An 18,965-nucleotide genomic window follows, 5' to 3' on the forward strand; every position below is an offset into this window, starting at 1 on the left:
GTTGCTTAGTGGCTACCACAAGCGGCCCAGTTCAGCGCATATACTCGTTCCTCGACGAGGACGCTGGCGTTACATTGGTGGAAAACTGCTTGAGCCGACATGATTTGCTTCAGGCCACAAATGACAGAATGTTGAAGGTGAAACCACTGATGGAGCTTTTGAACAAAAAGCTCAGATAACACGAAGTCAAGAAACCATAATGATAGATGACCATTATGATCATCTATCATAATGATCTATATTTCAAATCATCCACATCATATCTATATATGATATGATCTATATATCAAATGATCATATATTTTGGGCATCACCCATGCAAACAATTTATCAGGGAAGCCGATACGCTTCGGCTACAGAAACTGGATGTTGCGCACTGCGCATGGTGCCTTCGACACCTACTGCGGCCACACAAGCCACTGGAATCACGAGTGGTTCTTCAAGTCGTGCCCACGCGCAGTTACCACCAACGTATTCTTAGACATTTTTTGACATTTTTTACAAGTCATAGCCTACTTGTTTCCCTGCGCAAACTTGGGTTTCGAGCAACCGGGACTACACGGCAGAATCGTCTGAATGGATGCCACTGAAAAAGAAGATGGAGCGAAAGAAACATGGGGAATTCTGCTTTTGTGTTGATCCAAAAATGAGGTTCTCTTCGTAAAGTGGAAAGGCAATCGCATAGTTACTATGGCGATGAACTACGATACAGTCGAGCGGCTTTGCTCTGTGAACTGATGGTCATTTTCTGAAAATAAAAAATACAGGTGCCACAGCCAAACTTCTTCAGCAACTACAACAGTGGGATGGGAGGCGTGGACCTACACGATCAAACTGCAACTACACAATTCGCATCCATGGGAAAAAGTGGTGGTTGCCCCGATTTACCCAGACATGGCCGTTGTCAACGCATGCAGCGCCTACCAACTTACTGGAGATTAGCGGCTGGAATTACTGTCATTCACCCGCATAATAGCAAGACACTACCTGTGCCTTGATGTACCCAGCAGAAGTGTAGAAAGGTCCCCAGTGTCCATTGTGCCTGCTATTGCCTCCGATCCACACAGACATTTTCACAAGAAGCTGTAAAATCAGTTCGGGTGCGCTGTCTGTCACAAAAGGTTGAAATGATGTTACGAAAAGTGTAACGCTACGCTTTGCATAAAACATGGGTACTTCAATAAGTTCCATGCACCAAGTTAACTTTGGGATTAGTTTGGCAAAAGACTAGCGTGATTTCGATTCTTGCACGGAACTAACTTGCGCTTTGCTATGGCAAGAGCCCACCATACTTTCTGAAGTACAGTATCATACCTTCTGAAGGAATAAATGTACCTCTATGAAAGTTTGCAGATGTTATTGTTTACTATAGCTAAATAAATCTGCAAAATTTCAATACAATCCCACTACTAGTTTTTGCTCGGGCCTTAAAAAGTTAACCTTATGCACACGAAAAACCACACTCACATTTTCATTTCATTTACTGCAACCCTAAAGTATCGAAGTCAGTGCACAGTCGGGGGTAGCAACAGGGCTGAACAGCATGAAAAAAAAAAGCGCTAGCGTAAGATATTTATGAAACCAGATTTCTCTAACTGTCAATATCTGTGCACCTGAATGTATGTCATTGGAATCATGAGAATAGCAGCACTTTCGACATCTGCGGTATGAAAATGTCACTCTAGTACGTTGGTATATCACGCACCACTTCCCTAAAAAATCTTCCGTACGCTCTGCGAGACTACGTTGAATGCTAATTTGGTTTTGCGGCAGACTTCAGGGACACATCTTATACTTTTGCAAGTCTTAATATTCTTACCAAATTTAATGGTGTCACAAAGCGCGAGCTTCATTTGGAGAATCGAAATATTTAGGCGTTTAACATTTTTATTTGCCATACTAATTCATTTCAGAAGTTTGCCAATTGGCATTGCAATACATCGGAAAAAGAACATCGTAAGCTTGTTGGCGGCAGTCATTACAAGTACATTCACGAACACTTCCTGCCAGGCCAACATTCACCACACATTAGCTTTAAGAGCGGCGCCACGACACGCACCATCCGAAACCTCATTGCCGCAGCACCACAGCACATCACACATTTCATCATTCACTGCGGGACTAATGACCTGAACCACGACACAGGTGACAACACAATTGAGGCCATAAAAACGCTGATAAACGACCTGCACACCAACAGACCAAACGCAAAAATCACCCTGACAACAGTACTTCCCAGGATCGCAAACAAGCACAGGCCACTTATTAAACAATCAGAGAAACTCCTAGCTCACGCACTAGGGACATGTAAGCTCAATGATTTTCTGCTGACATTGGACACCAACACGAAAACATCGATGTCATCCACCACGCTGAAATACACCAGGACCCAGACATTCTTCTCGCCCGGGACGGACAGCACCCCAATTTTTATGGCATCAAAGTAATCGCTAACAACATCAAGTACAGGCTCAGGAACTCATTTAAACCGACGCAGCCAACAGCACCAGTAAAACATCCGTCCCAGTTAGCTACAACACAGAAACACACGCCTGGAACCGTCAACGCCAGCTCGCACGCGCGCTCCACCGACGCTAGAACCCAAGAAGCATCTACACAAACGGTGGACACGGAACCAACACCACCTAGACAACACCCGCTCATACGGAAGCCCACAACCACCCGCGAAGCCTTCACGCAAACAACTACATACACTAATAAGCAGACAGACACACAGACAGACATCGGTGCAGGCCTCGACAAACCAACAAAGAGTAAAAAGACACCACCTAAAGATGCCTCACCCCGGAGGTCTGCCCGAACCAAACAGAAATTACTATCACGCACTATGGATAGTACACACAACAACAAATCTCGCTCTTTTCACCAATCGCGCAAACTCGCCGCCAAACAGACAAATTACAGTTTTCACCTAAAACCTACGCTAGCTGCATAAAACACGGGAAAATCCCAAAAGGTCTTAGGATCAAGGTTAGATGTGTCCTTGGCTCTTTACCCTCCAGGCTATTATTGAAGTGGAATGCTGTTCTAGAAAATTCTTCGCTCTCTTTAATTGATATTCTCGAAGAACACTGCCGGGAACAACTTTCGATAATTACTAATCAGCTCGACAGCATAAATTTATCTGAACCAGAAAAAAGAGAACTTGAACAATTCGTCGAAACAGGGAGGAAAACCTACTAGCTAAATACCAACATAAAGGTATTGGAGCCGCAGATCCACCTAGGAATACTATGACTCCTACAGCACATAGATCCACCGATAGCGTTACGAACGAGCATCCAGAGCACTGCAGCAACGTAGTAGACATATCACAGAGCTTAAATCCCGATGAAGTTAATCTCCTGAAACGTGGTCTAACGTTTTGTCCCACGAACAACGCAGTAAATGAGTATGAACTCCACAGAGATATAACAGAGTTCTCAAGACGCATGCGCATCAAGGAATTCTTTCTCGATAGGCCCGACGTAGGAAAACATGATAAAGACTCTCTGAGACCCCCCAGCACGTGGACAACGGAAGCCGAACAGTGCCCAGACCTTGATCTATACTTAAAACTAATCTCAAAGGAAATTCTACAGTCAACAAGACATTGCCGCAAGCGCAAAAATTTGTCCACCGCGGAACACAAAATTCTTAAGGAACTCGCGGAAAGAAAGGATATTGTAATAAAACCAGCAGACATAGGCGGCAGTATCGTTATCTGGCCAATAGAAAAGTACAAAAAAAGAAGCCTTCAAACAACTGAGCAACCACGCCCATTACAGAAAACTCGACTCTAACCCAACTTCGTTTTACAGCAACCTTGTCCAAAGTACAATAGCGCAGCTGCTGTCCCAGAAACTAATCACCCAGTATGAATATCGCTTCATGATGCCCAATAACAAAGAAGCCGGCCGTTTTTATCTCCTTCCTAAAATACATAAGGTTCCCGTAGAAGAAATATTTACAGCAGAAATTCCAGGCAGACCTATAGTATCAAATAACAACACACCCACCGAGTCCCTATCTAAATTTTTAAATCACCATCTGTCAAACATCCCAACCACCCTACCGTCATTTGTTCAAGATACGCCGCACTTCCTTCGAATTATCGACTCGATTAACGCCAACCAAATTCTCTCCGACCATGCTATTCTAGTAACTTTAGATGTTTCTGCCCTTTATACTAACATACCGATGCTGGAAGGAATTGAAGCCATGTCGAAGTCCCTCGCAATCAATCCTCAGGCACACGCTCCCGAAGTGTACCTGGCACTTCTAGAGTTAGTTCTTACGCTCAACTATTTCGAATTCGATTCCATTCACTACCTACAAACTTTCGGCATGAGCATGGGAACACCGTTCGCTCCGACGTATGCCAACATTTTCATGGGACAGCTTGAAGCAAACCTGATAAAATCATACCCTCTAAAACCCCACACATTGACGACATATTCATAATATGGGAACATGGCACAAACGCGCTAACCGACCTAATTAGCCATTTCAACCACTTTCACCCGAGTATTAAGTTTACTGCTCACCACTCTCCTAGACAGATCAACTTCCTCGACACGACGGTTTACATAGAAAATGGAAAACTAAAAACAACACTTTACCGGAAGCCTACGGATAGCCAGCAGTATTTAGACTACACCAGTCATCACCCGCGACATTGCAAGCGAGGAATTTTTGTCGGGCAAGCGAAACGAATAAGAAGAATCTGTAGCGACGACAACGATTATATCCACCACCTAAATGACCTTAAAGCAACGCTAGCGAAACGAAACCATCCACAAATTCCTCTCGACCAGGCTTATGACGTCGCGTCAAGATTAGAGAGGCAGTCGGCATTAGCTCAGAAACAACCTATACCAAAATCTGATAGACCACCAGCTTTTATAACAAAATATTCCAACGCCCTCCCAAACATAAACAACATCCTACGAAAATACCACCCAATATTATCAAGTAACGAGCGTCTGAGAAAAGCGTTCCCGGATGTACCAAGGGTTACCTATCGCCGCAACAGAAACTTTAAAGACATGTTGGTGCATTCAAAAGTCAACCAACATCATTCCCCCGTTATAAAATCATGTTCGCGCCCCAGGTGCAAAACCTGTAAGCACCTTCAAAGTGACCTTAAAATTAAAAGTACCGCAAATGGTTACACACACGAAGTGAACACTAGCTTTACTTGCACTAGCTCCGATGTAATTTATATGCTTGAGCGTTCCTTCTGTAAGAAGCAATACATCGGTTAAACGGGACAATCAATGAACATCAGGCTAAACAGACACCGCGCGGACACAGCTAAAAAGCTTCCCAAAGCCGTCGCCGAACATTTCAACCAATCAGGTCATAACTTTGATGAACTTAAACTCTACATACTACAATCAAATTTTCGTACTGCACGAGACAGAAAATATAGAGAATCGTACCTCATTCATAAGTTCAATACATTGCAACCAATAGGCATGAACGTTTCAAAGGGAGCTTTAGAATCTATTGGCTATGCTAAATAGAAAAGCATAGGCAGTTGGTGATTGTTCATTGAGTTGCTTAGGTGATTTTTTGTATTTTTTATTTTTTAATTTTTTTATGCGATTGTGAACAATATGCCAACCTCCCATTGCTGTCACTCAATCCTTTCTTCCTTTTATCTATATATCAACCCCCCCCCCCCCCCCCACTTTACCACCTTTTTTTTTTGTGCGCCTGAACACCATTTTTCCGACGCTACTTTTATTCTCCCTGGCAGGCACGATAGTTCACTGACCCCGAGCCAAGCAGACCCCCCCCCCCCCCCCCCCCTTGTCCAGACCCCTTGCATGAAAAGAGGAACCTGCCATGACACGTCAACCTGCTAACCCACGGCGCTGCCTCAAACTCCTCCACCGACTATCAGTAGTGCATTGTATTTCTTTTCAATTCTACACCCTCGCCGCTAACACACTCTCGCTCGTTACCTCACCCACCCGCCTCACCTTCTCTCCCCTTTAGAAGAACCCTACCTATATATTCTGTGCCGAGGAGAGCATATGTTGCCTTGAAGAAGACAAGTCCGCTTGTCGAAACGTTGGCTCCTGCCCTCACCTTGTTCTCGTGTTACTCATCGCCTTGAATCGCCATCTCCCGCATTCCCCTTGTTTTCCATCGTAAGCTTCTAATCAAACATAACTACAAATTGATAAGCAAGTTTAAAAGGTCATTGTTGTAAAGTTGCGTAACAAATTTCGTAATATTGGGCTAGGTATGGCGCCAATGTCAATTTTTTCAAAGTTGATTTTTTTTAATATTGCATTGGAGAGGATTTCACTGCAAAAATGATGTTCTAGCGCTGTCTCGCTGAAATGATGCAGCGAGACCGGTAACCTACGAAACCGAAAGTACCAGTTTCAAGTGTAACATAAATATTCTCAGATTGTGTAGCATTTTCTTCCTTTTTTAAAATCTATTATTAAGCGCAAACAAGTTGTAAGGGCACAAAGCATTTTGAGCCAGCTACCATTTATAATAAACAACGTCTTACATGCGGAACGCACTCGATTTTAAATCATATTTACACTCGACCTTCTCGCAGACTAAAGGGGCCGTGAACCGACCCTCGGGCTTGGTGAAATAACATAGCACGCGGGTAACATACGCTGCCGTGAACATCTCAGCTAAGTTTTGATGTCGTACGGGGTGCGTGGAGCTCACTAGCGGAGCGCGAAGTCACCTTTCTGTCAAACGCTCTCTTTTCAACAGAATGCATGATTCTCACTCTTTTCTGGACGCTTTATTTCGCAATAAAGCGGATTCCCACACGAGGCTGCTATTGGTCGCTGCGGTCGGTTCCACTGCGGCCGCCACGGGGTACGTGCCGCCACGAGTTCACTGGCTAAAAGCACTGCGGCTCGCCGAGAACAACCACGTTTGGCTTACGTTTAGCGCGTCGTAGGCACCAAAATTGGAAGTCGTGGCGTGTAGGTTAACATCCGAAATGATATTTGAATTGCACGCCAAGGTGACATTTCAATGGGACCACGCCCCACTCCGCCGTAGCCTTCGCAGTGCAAGGCATTGAAGAGGAACGGGAGCACAGCGGAGGCCATGTTTGATTGCCAATAAACAGTTTAACCAGGGTCCTTCAATACTTTTCTCCTGGTCATGAAACTCCCGCGTAACGCTATGAGAGAGCTTCATATAGCGCCCACACTTGCGGCGCCGCGGCGCTGGCGTCGCTAGAAGGGCGACGGAGAAGGCTGCCGCCAGAGAGCGGAGTGTCGGCGCGGCGTGCTGTTGTGCGTGGTTGTTTTTTGTTTCGTCTGAACGTGTCTCTCCATGTAGTGACATCGACACTTCGTAATTCACCACAGCAGTTGTTTCGTTGTTGATCTATGAATGACACGCACGGGCCAGTTCCTACCAGGGAAAAGACACCTTTGTTTATTCAGTGCTCGTATTTAAAGTTAATAAGGGAAAGAGTGTTAAGAGTGCAGAGGAGAACAGAAGAGTACAGAGTGTGCGCGTCGATAAGGGCCGGCGTCGAGTGAATCGTGACAGGCTTTGATTACCATATCGATACAGCAGTGATGCCTAACACTTGTGAGCCAGGCTGCCGCTCCGGATAAAAGGGCGTCGACGAAAAAGTCTCCCTATTCTGTTTACCAGACAACCCGGAACTACGCGACAGGTGGAAACGAGCAATCCCGCGACAAGAGACTGCCGGGTTATCGTTTGAATCAAAGTACTTTTGCGTGTGCGAAAACCATTTTGATGCCGGAGACATTATTCGTGCGGACGTGTGTACAGTGAATGGAAACGTGTACTGCCACGCGATCGACCCAAACTGGTAGAAGACGCCATTCCGAGGTTTTTCCAAGGCGTACCTGTGTCTAAGCCCAAAGAACGTTCGCATGCACCGACACGGCGCCCACTTGCAAAAAGGTGGCGAGCGGTATCTTCAAACTGCGCTGAAGCCGAAGTTGCGGCTGTCGCAACTGCAGACGTCACAGATGCAGCCTAAGAAGAAATTCACGGTAAGTCTGGTACATACCTTTGGAGCATTCTACTTCCTTACTACGCAGGCAAACTGGCATCACTCATTACGATATTCGTTCTTGGTCACTCTTTGCAAAGTACGAACCGTCAATCGCCTTGGCGGTGCTGATGCAGAGTGCGTAACAGAGTACGCCGTTTGCTTTGCCTCAGAGCTGCAAAGGGTGATGGCCCAACTTCGCAGTGGGAAGCAACAACTTCATTCGTGTCAGTGGAAGCTCGCAAAAGCGGAGGCGCAGGCAAATGAAAAACGTGGCATGCAGGAAACCATTCAGAAGCTATCGGGCCGTGAGATGCTCACTATAGATCAGTACATCATAAAGGCAAACATGAAGTCCACAAATTCAGTGCGGTAAGCCCCCATTCCTGATGGTTTCTTTTTTTGTTTTTGTAAAAATCGCGACAGTGTCTGTGTTTTAGAGGTTTACTTGAAGCGCGGCATTTGCAATGAACGTGATTACTTTTTGCTTAATAATCCAAACGAAAAAGTGATAGCGCTGACAAAATGAAGATGGCACGGGCCATGCCTACTCTTAAAAATGCAAGATCTCTTTCAGCATAAAGAACCTACTGCTAACCAGGTAAAATTTTTAATAACACACACCAAAACAACTTGCAGAGTAGCTGTGCACTTTATAGAAATGTGACATGATTGTCTAGCCATTTGATGCAAACGGCAAACACGTCTCGTTTTTAAATGCTGTGAAGATCTATTATGCTTTCTGGTGCTTAAAATTTCTCCCTCATGTGATTCACTGAGTGATAGAGCAAGATATTTGTGTTTCAGATTGATACCCTGGCAGTTCTTTTGGACGATTTCCTACTGGAGCCGGCTGAGTGCATGCAAGATATCAATCGTCCGGAGTCAACGAAGGACTGCATTTTGGACTACCTTGGTGGCTAGATTGCAAAGTTTGCTAAAATATGCTGCAAGGACTGCCTCCAAACACTGAGGAGCACCTCCCGAGAGCCAAGTGCACTGACCGAAATAAAGACTAGGGGATTTTTGCAAGTACCATCAGACCAGCTGCTTTGCCTTCTGCAAATTGTGGACGAGCACCTAGAAGTGTGCACCGTGGACAATATAGCCTGTGCCAATGTCTACATGAACATTTTTGAAGGCATCCTGCTGGACGACCGTACTTCCTCGGCCAGTGTTGGCTGCGCAACACATTTTGTACGCACTGAAGTTGTGCACTTTTTTTTATTAAGTTCCGTTCGCATTTTTTACACGCGAAAGGAACAGACTATTTCGTGCTCGTGCTCGTTCATCCTGTCCAGCCTCAGGCGAGATGAAAGCAGTGACAAATTATTATTCCTGGTGTGTTGTCTCATTCCCTCTATCCACCAACTTTTCTGCCAGTCTATCAAACGCAATCTTAATTGCAACCATATGTGCACTAGTGCTTGCGGCACTTTTGCATTCTTGACGCTTGCTAGTGATTACTCCCTAATAATCGTATACCATGACTTCCATTCCGCCCTTTTACTAAGTAGACACTGTCCAGCAAGGGGTAGCGTGGTTAGCACAAGTCAAAATGCTATCCACAAAGACCTGCGCAAACTTGTTTTCTGTTAGGCAGAAAAAATAATACAAAAAATTAGGCTCTAGTTGGATTATGAAAACGGAGTATAAAGACAAACAAGAGAAATATGCAAAAAATAATATAGTTATTCAGTTTGATCGGCAAATGTAGTCTTGAATGACCTAGTGACGATGGAAGCTACGAGCTGGTTTCAATCTGCGCTGGTATTTTTATAAAAAAACTCGGGTGGTGTTTTCAGTCGACTAAGCGAAAGGCCAACCTTGAACTCATGGTCACTGCGACATTAAATGTGAATGGATGAAAAAAAAATACACTCGCGCAGGTTTGAACTGTTCATGTTTGCATGCGTAAATGCAAGAACTTTCGCTTAGAAACCGCACATATTGTCTATATCTAGCAAGCGCAGTTCACAGCTGCTGCTGCAATTAGTGCCAAGATGACTTTATTCAGACGTGCCTGTTCTGCACGCGAAATTAGCATTGGCAGCTTCGCGATGCCCCAGAATAGTCAGGAAATTAACAGGAGAATAAGCGCTGCGGAGTGCCTGCGCGCAATAGGGCGCACCATAACTTCTTGCACAAGCAACGTTAATCTGTTGGTCAGCTACGCTTAGTCATGGCGCACTGTATAATTTAAGCACGATTTTAATCACCTACACAGGAATCAAGAAACGTAGGTATAGGTACGAGCACAAGCGAAGTTGCAACACTTGACGGGCAGCCTTGGGGGAACCATTGCTAACAATCAATGACTTGAAGTAATAAATAACTTGCATGCTATCTTATTTGGTCAAGAGTAAACACTGCTATGTTCAGTTAGCGGACACAATGAAATAAAAATGTGGGCGAGGTGTTTTTCATGGCAAACATTCACACGAACGCGCGACTGCCCTTCCAAGCGCGGCAGATCGGTGCCCTTCTACTCACGGTGGCGCCTCTGGTGGCAGCTTTTGTCCCTATATGAAACTTCGGCGGGAGTTTCATGACCAGAAGAAAGTATTGAAGGACCCTGGTTTAACGTTAGCCTAATAGCGGGGTTAAGGGAAATAGCGTAAACGTTCCACAAAAGAACTTTGCAGAGAGCAAGAGTTAGTATAGCGTGATAGCGTAGTTTACGAGTGGGACGCTATTCCATTACGCTTCGAATTTCGCATACATCGTGCACCTGACTGATTCTGTCTGTGTGGCGGTCCGGAAAGTGGGAGAGGCGGCGCAATGGGAGCCAGGAGCGCGTTACATTAGTCCTTTCCATGTGCGCCGATCTGCGGCGAAACAGTACAAGCTCTCTACCATAGCATAGCTTTCGAAATCATCTGGTCTCTGACGCCATATGCCGTCGTCGCGCCTATTTCCCGACATCACCGATAGGTGGCGCTGTCATGAAAGAAGAAGAACGAACCAGAAAGCTCGTTTTCTGACGCGGCAGCGGCGGCACCGGCCCGAGCGGGGAAAGAAAAAAAAAAGAACCAGAAAGTTCGACTTCTCGCATAGCTTTTGCCGCAAGCGTTCTCCTGTAAAGATTACGGTTGCTTAAGCTGCAGTAGCCGGGAAGCGGCAAGTGTGTGGCCGAGCGGCCAGTCGCGCGGCAATTTTGCATGTATTCGCGGGCAGCTTTCACGCTCGGAAAAACACTTTTATGGAGCACGTATTGAGCAACAGAAAGCTGTATTGGAAATTTTTTATGCTACTCTACAATTTTCCTATTGACACTTTTCATCTAATCATAATATTTGCGAAGATGATATTTTTTAAAGAATAAGTATGGTAATTGGGCGTAATGCAAAACATATTTGAAGTATCTCCAAACGACGGCAAACAACATTACATTGGTCCTGTCCAGCTTTTGCATTTTTTGTATTTTAGAGGATAATACTTGGGACACCTTGTTTAGTATAGCGCCGTGCGTCGCAGCTCTGCCAGTCGGTGCGGTGATCGGTGCGATACCTCAATATATCGCGAAAGCAAAACACGTATACAGCTGCGCTTAAATTGAGCTCAAGTTGAGGATCGTAATCGTCAGTTTTTTTTGTTTTGTTTTTCTTTTTTGCTAGCGTACATATTTTGCGGAAAATGTACTTGCAATAACGCAATTTGCGAATTTTGAGCATTACCGCCTCGCGAACTTCACAGCCAAGTAGAGTGGTACTGAGCCGCAATTTTGTAACCTCTAGTAGCATATACAAAAACTTTTGCTACATTAACACGTTGCGCCATCTGTGTTTGTACGTCCTAACCATTGAGTAGTGTAGGAGACAGCACCGGCACTTTCTTATACTTTTACACCACCAATTCCTGAATAATACAATGCGAATCGGCGTAGTAACAACCTTTTCAATTGTACAGTTCACAACCGACCATGGTCAGCTTGCAGGATACATTTCAGGCAGCGTGCAGTGATTAATGGTTTCGCTTGCGCTATCTGGGTGGCTGGCATTTTACCGCGGGAGAGTAAAGGTGGTGCGAGAGAGATTGGCCTAAGAATGGTTTACTAAGGAAGAACCCCACGACGCAAGAGCGTGGATATCAAAAATTCGAAGTTTCGCCCGAAAGGCGAAGCATCGATTGCCATAGCAAATTAGCAGACAGCTATACGAAGTAAGGATAGTAGTTTTATCGGCCGTATAAAGTTGTAAAAATTCGCTCACTAACTTAATAAACAAGCACGGTGTCACGCGCGCATAGGTAAACATGAACACATGTCGCTCGATGACCATGGAAACTGTTTAAGACGATGGGATAGAAACGGCGCGCGAATAGAATTTCGCGCTGTCTTGATTCTCGCTTCAACGCGAACTAAACGTCGAAAGCACCGCGCATACGAAGCTACCGGCACTCGGCGCATGCACTTTTGCACTTTGTACACATCGTAGATGGCTTCGAAGATGATGTCTCAGCGGTGCACACTTCGGCCACATAGCAGATTGCTTTCAAGATACGGTGCCTGCGCGGAAGCTCCGTCAGTAGCAGCAGCAAGAGCAGAACGCACCCACTGATCTGTACTATAGGGGGCTGGATGGCGCTTCGAGCGCGCGCAACTGAAGCTACCGGAAGTGATAGGGCTTGTCCCGGAAGTCGGCCATTTGCGGCTTCGCATCGCTTTGCAGCTCGCATGCGCTCGACGTGTTTTCTTTTTCTGCCCAAAAATGCCTGCTTGTTGTGCCGTGAATTGCACACGCAGGCCGGAGAAGTCTTTTGGAAAAATGTTTCACGCATAAGCATTTTTCAAATCAGTGTAATTTGCATTGTGCGTTGCGTAAAACCAAGGCTGTACCGCTGGCATTTCGGCGTGCATCCCAACACTGCAAACCACAGGCACTACAAGTTGGTTCATTTTATGCAGAGGTTCCCGTGGTCTCGGAGAGATTTTTGCAGTCGATGGGTTGCAAACTTAAGGCGAGACAAGTGGAGGCCATCACCGGGAAGCAGCCTTTGTAGCGACCACTTCGCGGAGTCGTGCTTCGACCGCACGCGAGCACGAACGCGGCTATGACCTGATGCTGTCCCTACGATATTCAATTCATTTTAACATTCTTTTTCACAACCAGTAGTCATCAGCATTGCTGAAGTGTGTGCACAAAGAAAGATTCCAGATTTTTTTTTTTTAATGCGAAGCATTCCTTGGTGAACATTTGCTACTTTGACAGTATCTATCTATCTGTCTATCTAGCTGCATACGTCTTTGTGCTCTCATGGTCGTTTCGTTAACTTGGTATGTACCAAAGTTTGCATACTATGACAAGATTATATGACAAACATAAATGATATGTCATGGCATGCGTGTCATGTAGGTCATGAAACAGCCGCCTACGTCTTGGTGCCCTCATGGTCGTTTCGTTAACTTGGTCGGTACCAAAATCGGCATAGTAGGACAGGAGTGTATGACGAACATAAGTGATAGGTCATGACACAAATGTCATGACATGCGTGTCATGTAGGTCATGACACCAGCGAAAAGAATAACACTCAAAAACTACTGAAACGGGTTCGGACTTGGGTACTAAGTGAAGGAAACACTAAGGGGTGCTGGTAGAAGTCAGCCATGAGCATGGCTCAGCAAAAATGATGATGACTCAGCGAAAAAAAATCAACACTTAAAAACCAACGGAATGGGTTCGGATGTGGTACTAAGTGAAGGAAAAGGCTAAAGCTTGATGGCCGAAGTCATAGTCATGAGCATGACTATGGCTTTCGCCTTAAGGTCTCTTAGGTGTAGCTAAAGGGACTCCCGAGGACTCATGACATGCGTGTCATGTAGGTCATGAAAGAGCCACCTACGTCTTGGTGCTCTCATGGTAGTTTCGTTAACGTTGTAGGCTCCCCGCACACTGCTTCGCATAACATCGATTCCCACATGGCGTGGGATCTGCCGGCTTTTTTTTTTAATAGTAAACAAGATGTTTTGTGCATTAGCCTGCATCCTTTGTACCATATCCTTGCACCGTTAATAGAGTTAACATATGATTTGAAATAAATGCGCATGAGTTTTTTTCACCAAACTTTTTGTTATTCACCACTCCGTGTTTGCTATGTGTTAAAGGAAGGACATCAGTGAGGAGTTATTAACACCATGCACTGTAAACTGGCTATATCAGTCACGAGCATACATAAACTCCGTCTGAAAACAGCAAAGCGGAATTTAGAGCACATATCCAATATGGAAAATGTTTCCTTGCTGGCGCATAAGTAGCCGAGCATATTCGATCGCGTTCAAGCGTGATCGGGAACGAATTTCTCGAATGTGGTTGGCCGTTTTGCACGAGCCCAATCGCGATCGATCCTGAGACATCCCTACTGCAATCGAAAGTTCCTGATGTGATGCCATGTTTCACGTAATTCTATGCAGCTGCTTTCCAAAGCTGGAATCCCGCGCCGATCGCGTCGCTATTGTGAATGATGGACACTCGAACGCTGGTCATCAATATTATTGTTTTAAGTAAATAAAATTACAAGAATACAGGCTCGGACTGGCAAAAAGGCATGTTCCTGACAGAAAAAAAAAAGAATAACTATTATTGCGCAAAAAAGAACGAAAAAAAAAAAAACAACCATTCTAACGCAGCTTGATCCCCTTAAAACGCGCACTGGTAAAGGCAGCAGACACCTCCTTCCGGGACAAGCCGCCGGGCGTCTCCTAACTTCCGGTGACTTCACTTGCGCCCGCCGCGGTGAGCGGCGATGCGGCATCCAGCAAATTATAGTGGAGATCAGTGAACGCACCTCCGACCCCTACCGTCTCCATCGCCTCCTCCCCGTGCCCCGCGAGCGAACGAAGAGTGCGCGGTTCCGGCCACCTTCCTCTCTCGCGTGCGGTTGCCGGCTAACCCTCGCACGCTTTCACTCGCACACACAGCTTTCGGAGTGCGGCGACGGTTTTATCGACGGTTTTATCGCCGTTGAACGGGATACGGAACCTCACTACTACGGCGACGGCGACGTAAGAAATGCGCTTCGAGTGTCCATAAAATTGCTATCGCAATAAAAGATATACTTACATTGACGCAATTTGCGAATTGTTCAGCCTCACCACATCGCTAACTTCACAGCCGAGTAGAGTGGTACTGAGCAGCAATTTTCCGGACACTGGAAGAAAGAAACAAAGGAGATAATAAGTAAGAAAGTGCAATCACAAGCGAGCAAGTTTACCCAACCAAAACAAAAAAAAACGTCCTCTCCTGGCGATTTTCATTAACCTGTGTTCGAATCACGGAGGAAGATTATTTAGGAGTAGAAACTCCCGTCAGCGCGGGCGCTCGCGTGCGACCAGATAACGTCACATTATTATGCGCCGATGGGGGCGCATGCAGTGGCGGCGCCTTGCGGCACGTCATGCAAGTAGCAGCGAAAAAAAAAAAAAAAGAAGAGCAGCAGCCCGGCGGATCGGTGGTGCCGCTCGGGCGCGTTCTCTTCGGCGGCGCCCGTGTCTCCCGCGCTCAAAGTAGACGACACAGGCGTTCGGCGTTCGCTTCAGCGTGCACGCCGTAGCGTTGTTTTTGTGGGCCTTTAAGTCAAACAGTAACTGTTCTTGTCGGTGTCTGTTCGAGGGCCGTAATACTAACAGCGCTGATACGTGCAGTGTACCCTTGTTCGGAAATTGCTAGCGTAAGATGGGATGCAGGTGGGATGCGTGAGTGCCCTCAGTAGAAGTTGTGAGGCGCGCGGCCGAACGGGAGCAACGCGCGCGGCCGCGAACGAGAGAAACACATGTGACCGGTTGCCTTGGCAACCAAGACGGCGGTAATTTCTTTCTCAGCCGCCAGGTGCCGCCAGCATGATAGTGGCTCCGCGGGCTTGTGACATTATCTGGTCGCCGCAACTGGCGGAGTTTCCACTCCTAAAGGTTTCTTGCTCCGTGGTTCGAATACAACAGAAAACGTTGCATAAGCGGACATCTCATTCCAGCTGATGTGGGCCTCCTGAAACGTGGCACCAAAAAACTAAAGTTCTTCCGAACAGCTCACTGACAAGCGGAGAAATAGTGTTTAAAAGGAGTAGATAACTATGTTCATTCAACAATACAAAATTTGCCATTTTTTGTACAGATTGATTAGCAAAAATATGGCTGCTAAGCGGAACTATGTGAGAATTGGACTCAAGCGACCCCTAGCGCCTAAGGGAAGGTACCGAATTGCCGACTGCCTACGAAGTAATGGAACAGTCCGAGTATTGGAAGCAAGCGCCAACCCTAGCCGGTAGCGGAACGATCCGAGTGTTGGAAGAAGCTAGCGCCGACCCTTGCCTGCTGCGGAGCGACCCCAGTTGAAGACTCCTTGCGAACGTGTGCAGAGCCGGAGAACGATCCGAATCTTGGACGGCAGCGGAACTATCCTAATTCAGGACTCCTTTCGAACGTGCGCAGAAACGGTAGCGGAACGACCCGAGTAGAAGATTCCTTGCGAGCGTGTGCAGAGCCGGAGAACGATCCTAATATTGGAAGCAAGCGCCAACCCTAGCCGGCAGCGGAACTATCCTAGTTCAGGACTCCTTGCGAACTTGCGCAGAGATGGTAGCGGACCGATCCGAGTTGAAGATTCCTTGCGAACGTGTGCAGAGCCGGAGAACGATCCGAGTATTGGAAGCAACCGCCGTCCCTAAACGGGAGCGGAACTGTCCTAGTTCAGGACTCCTTGCGAACGTTCGCAGAGACGGTAGCGGAACGATCCGAGTGTTGGAAGAAGCTAGCGCCGACCCTTGCCTGCTGCGGAGCGACCCCAGTTGAAGACTCCTTGCGAACGTGTGCAGAGCCGGAGAACGATCCGAATCTTGGACGGCAGCGGAACTATCCTAATTCAGGACTCCTTGCGAATGTGCGCAGAAACGGTAGCGGAACGACCCGAGTAGAAGATTCCTTGCGAACGTGTGCAGAGCCGGAGAACGATCCTAATATTGGAAGCAAGCGCCGACCCTAGCCGGCAGCGGAACTATCCTAGTTCAGGACTCCTTGCGAACTTGCGCAGAGATGGTAGCGGAACGATCCGAGTTGAAGATTCCTTGCGAACGTGTGCAGAGCCGGAGAACGATTCGAGTATTGGAAGCAACCGCCGTCCCTAGACGGGAGCGGAACTGTCCTAGTTCAGGACTCCTTGCGAACGTTCGCAGAGACGGTAGCGGAACGATCCGAGTGTTGGAAGAAGCTAGCGCCGACCCTTGCTTGCTGCGGAGCGACCCCAGTTGAAGACTCCTTGCGAACGTGTGCAGAGCCGGAGAACGATCCGAATCTTGGACGGCAGCGGAACTATCCTAATTCAGGACTCCTTGCGAATGTGCGCAGAAACGGTAGCGGAACGACCCGAGTAGAAGATTCCTTGCGAACGTGTGCAGAGCCGGAGAACGATCCTAATATTGGAAGCAAGCGCCGACCCTAGCCGGCAGCGGAACTATCCTAGTTCAGGACTCCTTGCGAACTTGCGCAGAGATGGTAGCGGAACGATCCGAGTGTTGGAAGAAGTCAGCGCGGACCCTTGCCTGCAGCGGAACGACCCGAGTTGAAGACTCCTTGCGAACGTGTGCAGAGCCGGTCACGGATCCGAGTATTGGAAGGAAGCGCCGGCCCTGGCCGGCAGCGGAACTGTCCTAGCTGAGGACTCCTTGCGAACGTGGGCAGAGACGGTAGCGGAACGATCCGAGTGTTGGAAGAAGTCACCGCGGACCCTTGCCTGCAGCTGACGACCCGAGTTGAAGACTCCTTGCGAACGTGTACAGAGCTGGTCAAGGATCCGATTATTGGAAGGAAGCGCCGGCCCTAGCCGGCAGCGGAACGGTCCTAGCTGAGGACTCCTTGCGAACGTGCGCAGAGACGGTAGCGGAACGAACCGAGTGTTGGAAGAAGTCAGCGCGGACCCTTGCCTGCAGCGGAACGACCCGAGTTGAAGACTCCTTGCGAACGTGTGCAGAGCCAGTCAAGGATCCGAGTATTGGAAGGAAGCGCCGGCCCTAGCCGGCAGCGGAACTGTCCTAGTTCAGGACACCTTCCGAACGTGTGCAGAGCCGGAGAACGATACGAGTATTGGAACCAAGCACCAACCCTAGCCGGAAGCGGAAGTATCCTAGTTGAGGACTCCTTGCGAACGTGCGCAGAGACGGTAGCGGAACGACCCGAGTTGAAGACTCCTTGCGAACGTGTGCCGAGCCGGTGAAGGATGCGAGTATTGAAAGCAAGCACCGACACTAGCCGGCAGCGGAACTGTCCTAGCTGAGGACTTGCGAACGTGCGCAGAGACGGTAGCGGAACGAACCGAGTGTTGGAAGAAGTCAGCGTGGACCCTTGCCTGCAGCGGAACGACCCTAGTTGAAGACTCCTTGCGAACGTGTGCAGAGCCAGTCAAGGATCCGAGTATTGGAAGGAAGCGCCGGCCCTAGCAGGCAGCGGAACTGTCCTAACTGAGGACTCATTGCGAACGTGCGCAGAGACGGTAGCGGAACGATCCCAGTATTGGAAGAATTCAGCGCTGACCCTTGCTTGCAGCGGAACAATCCTTGTTGAAGACTGCTTGCGAACGTGTGCAGAGCCGGTGAACGATCCGAGTATTGCAAGCAAACGCCGACCCTAACCGGCAGCGCAGCTATCCCAGTTGAGCACTCCTCGCGAACGTGCGCAGAGACGGTAGCGGAACGATCCGAGTATTGGAAGAAGTCAGTGCAGATCCTTGCCTTCAACGGAACAATACTTGTTGAAGACTGCTTGCGAACCTGTGCAGAGCCGGTGAACGATCCGAGTATTGCAAGCAAACGCCGACCCTAACCGGCAGCGCAGCTATCCTAGCTGAGGACTCCTTGCCAACGCGCGCATAGACGATAGCGGAATGAGCCGAGCATTGGAAGAAGTCAGCGCAGATTCTTGCCTGCAGCGGAATCACCCGAGTTGAAGACTGCTTGC

General features: G+C 47.5%; 1 protein-coding gene across 1 annotated transcript in view; it reads right to left on the reverse strand.

Moving 5' to 3' along the window:
* The window catches only part of LOC119447504 (nose resistant to fluoxetine protein 6), a 515,692-nt gene that overhangs the window by 244,784 nt on the left and 251,943 nt on the right, over positions 1-18,965 (reverse strand). The window contains exon 4 of the mRNA XM_049660741.1: positions 15,085-15,172. Within this exon, the coding sequence (XP_049516698.1) occupies positions 15,085-15,172 (88 nt within the window). The remainder of the gene's footprint in view (positions 1-15,084; positions 15,173-18,965) is intronic.

The sequence above is a fragment of the Dermacentor silvarum genome, chromosome 1, assembly GCF_013339745.2.
Source record: "Dermacentor silvarum isolate Dsil-2018 chromosome 1, BIME_Dsil_1.4, whole genome shotgun sequence".
Classification (NCBI taxonomy): domain Eukaryota; kingdom Metazoa; phylum Arthropoda; class Arachnida; order Ixodida; family Ixodidae; genus Dermacentor; species Dermacentor silvarum.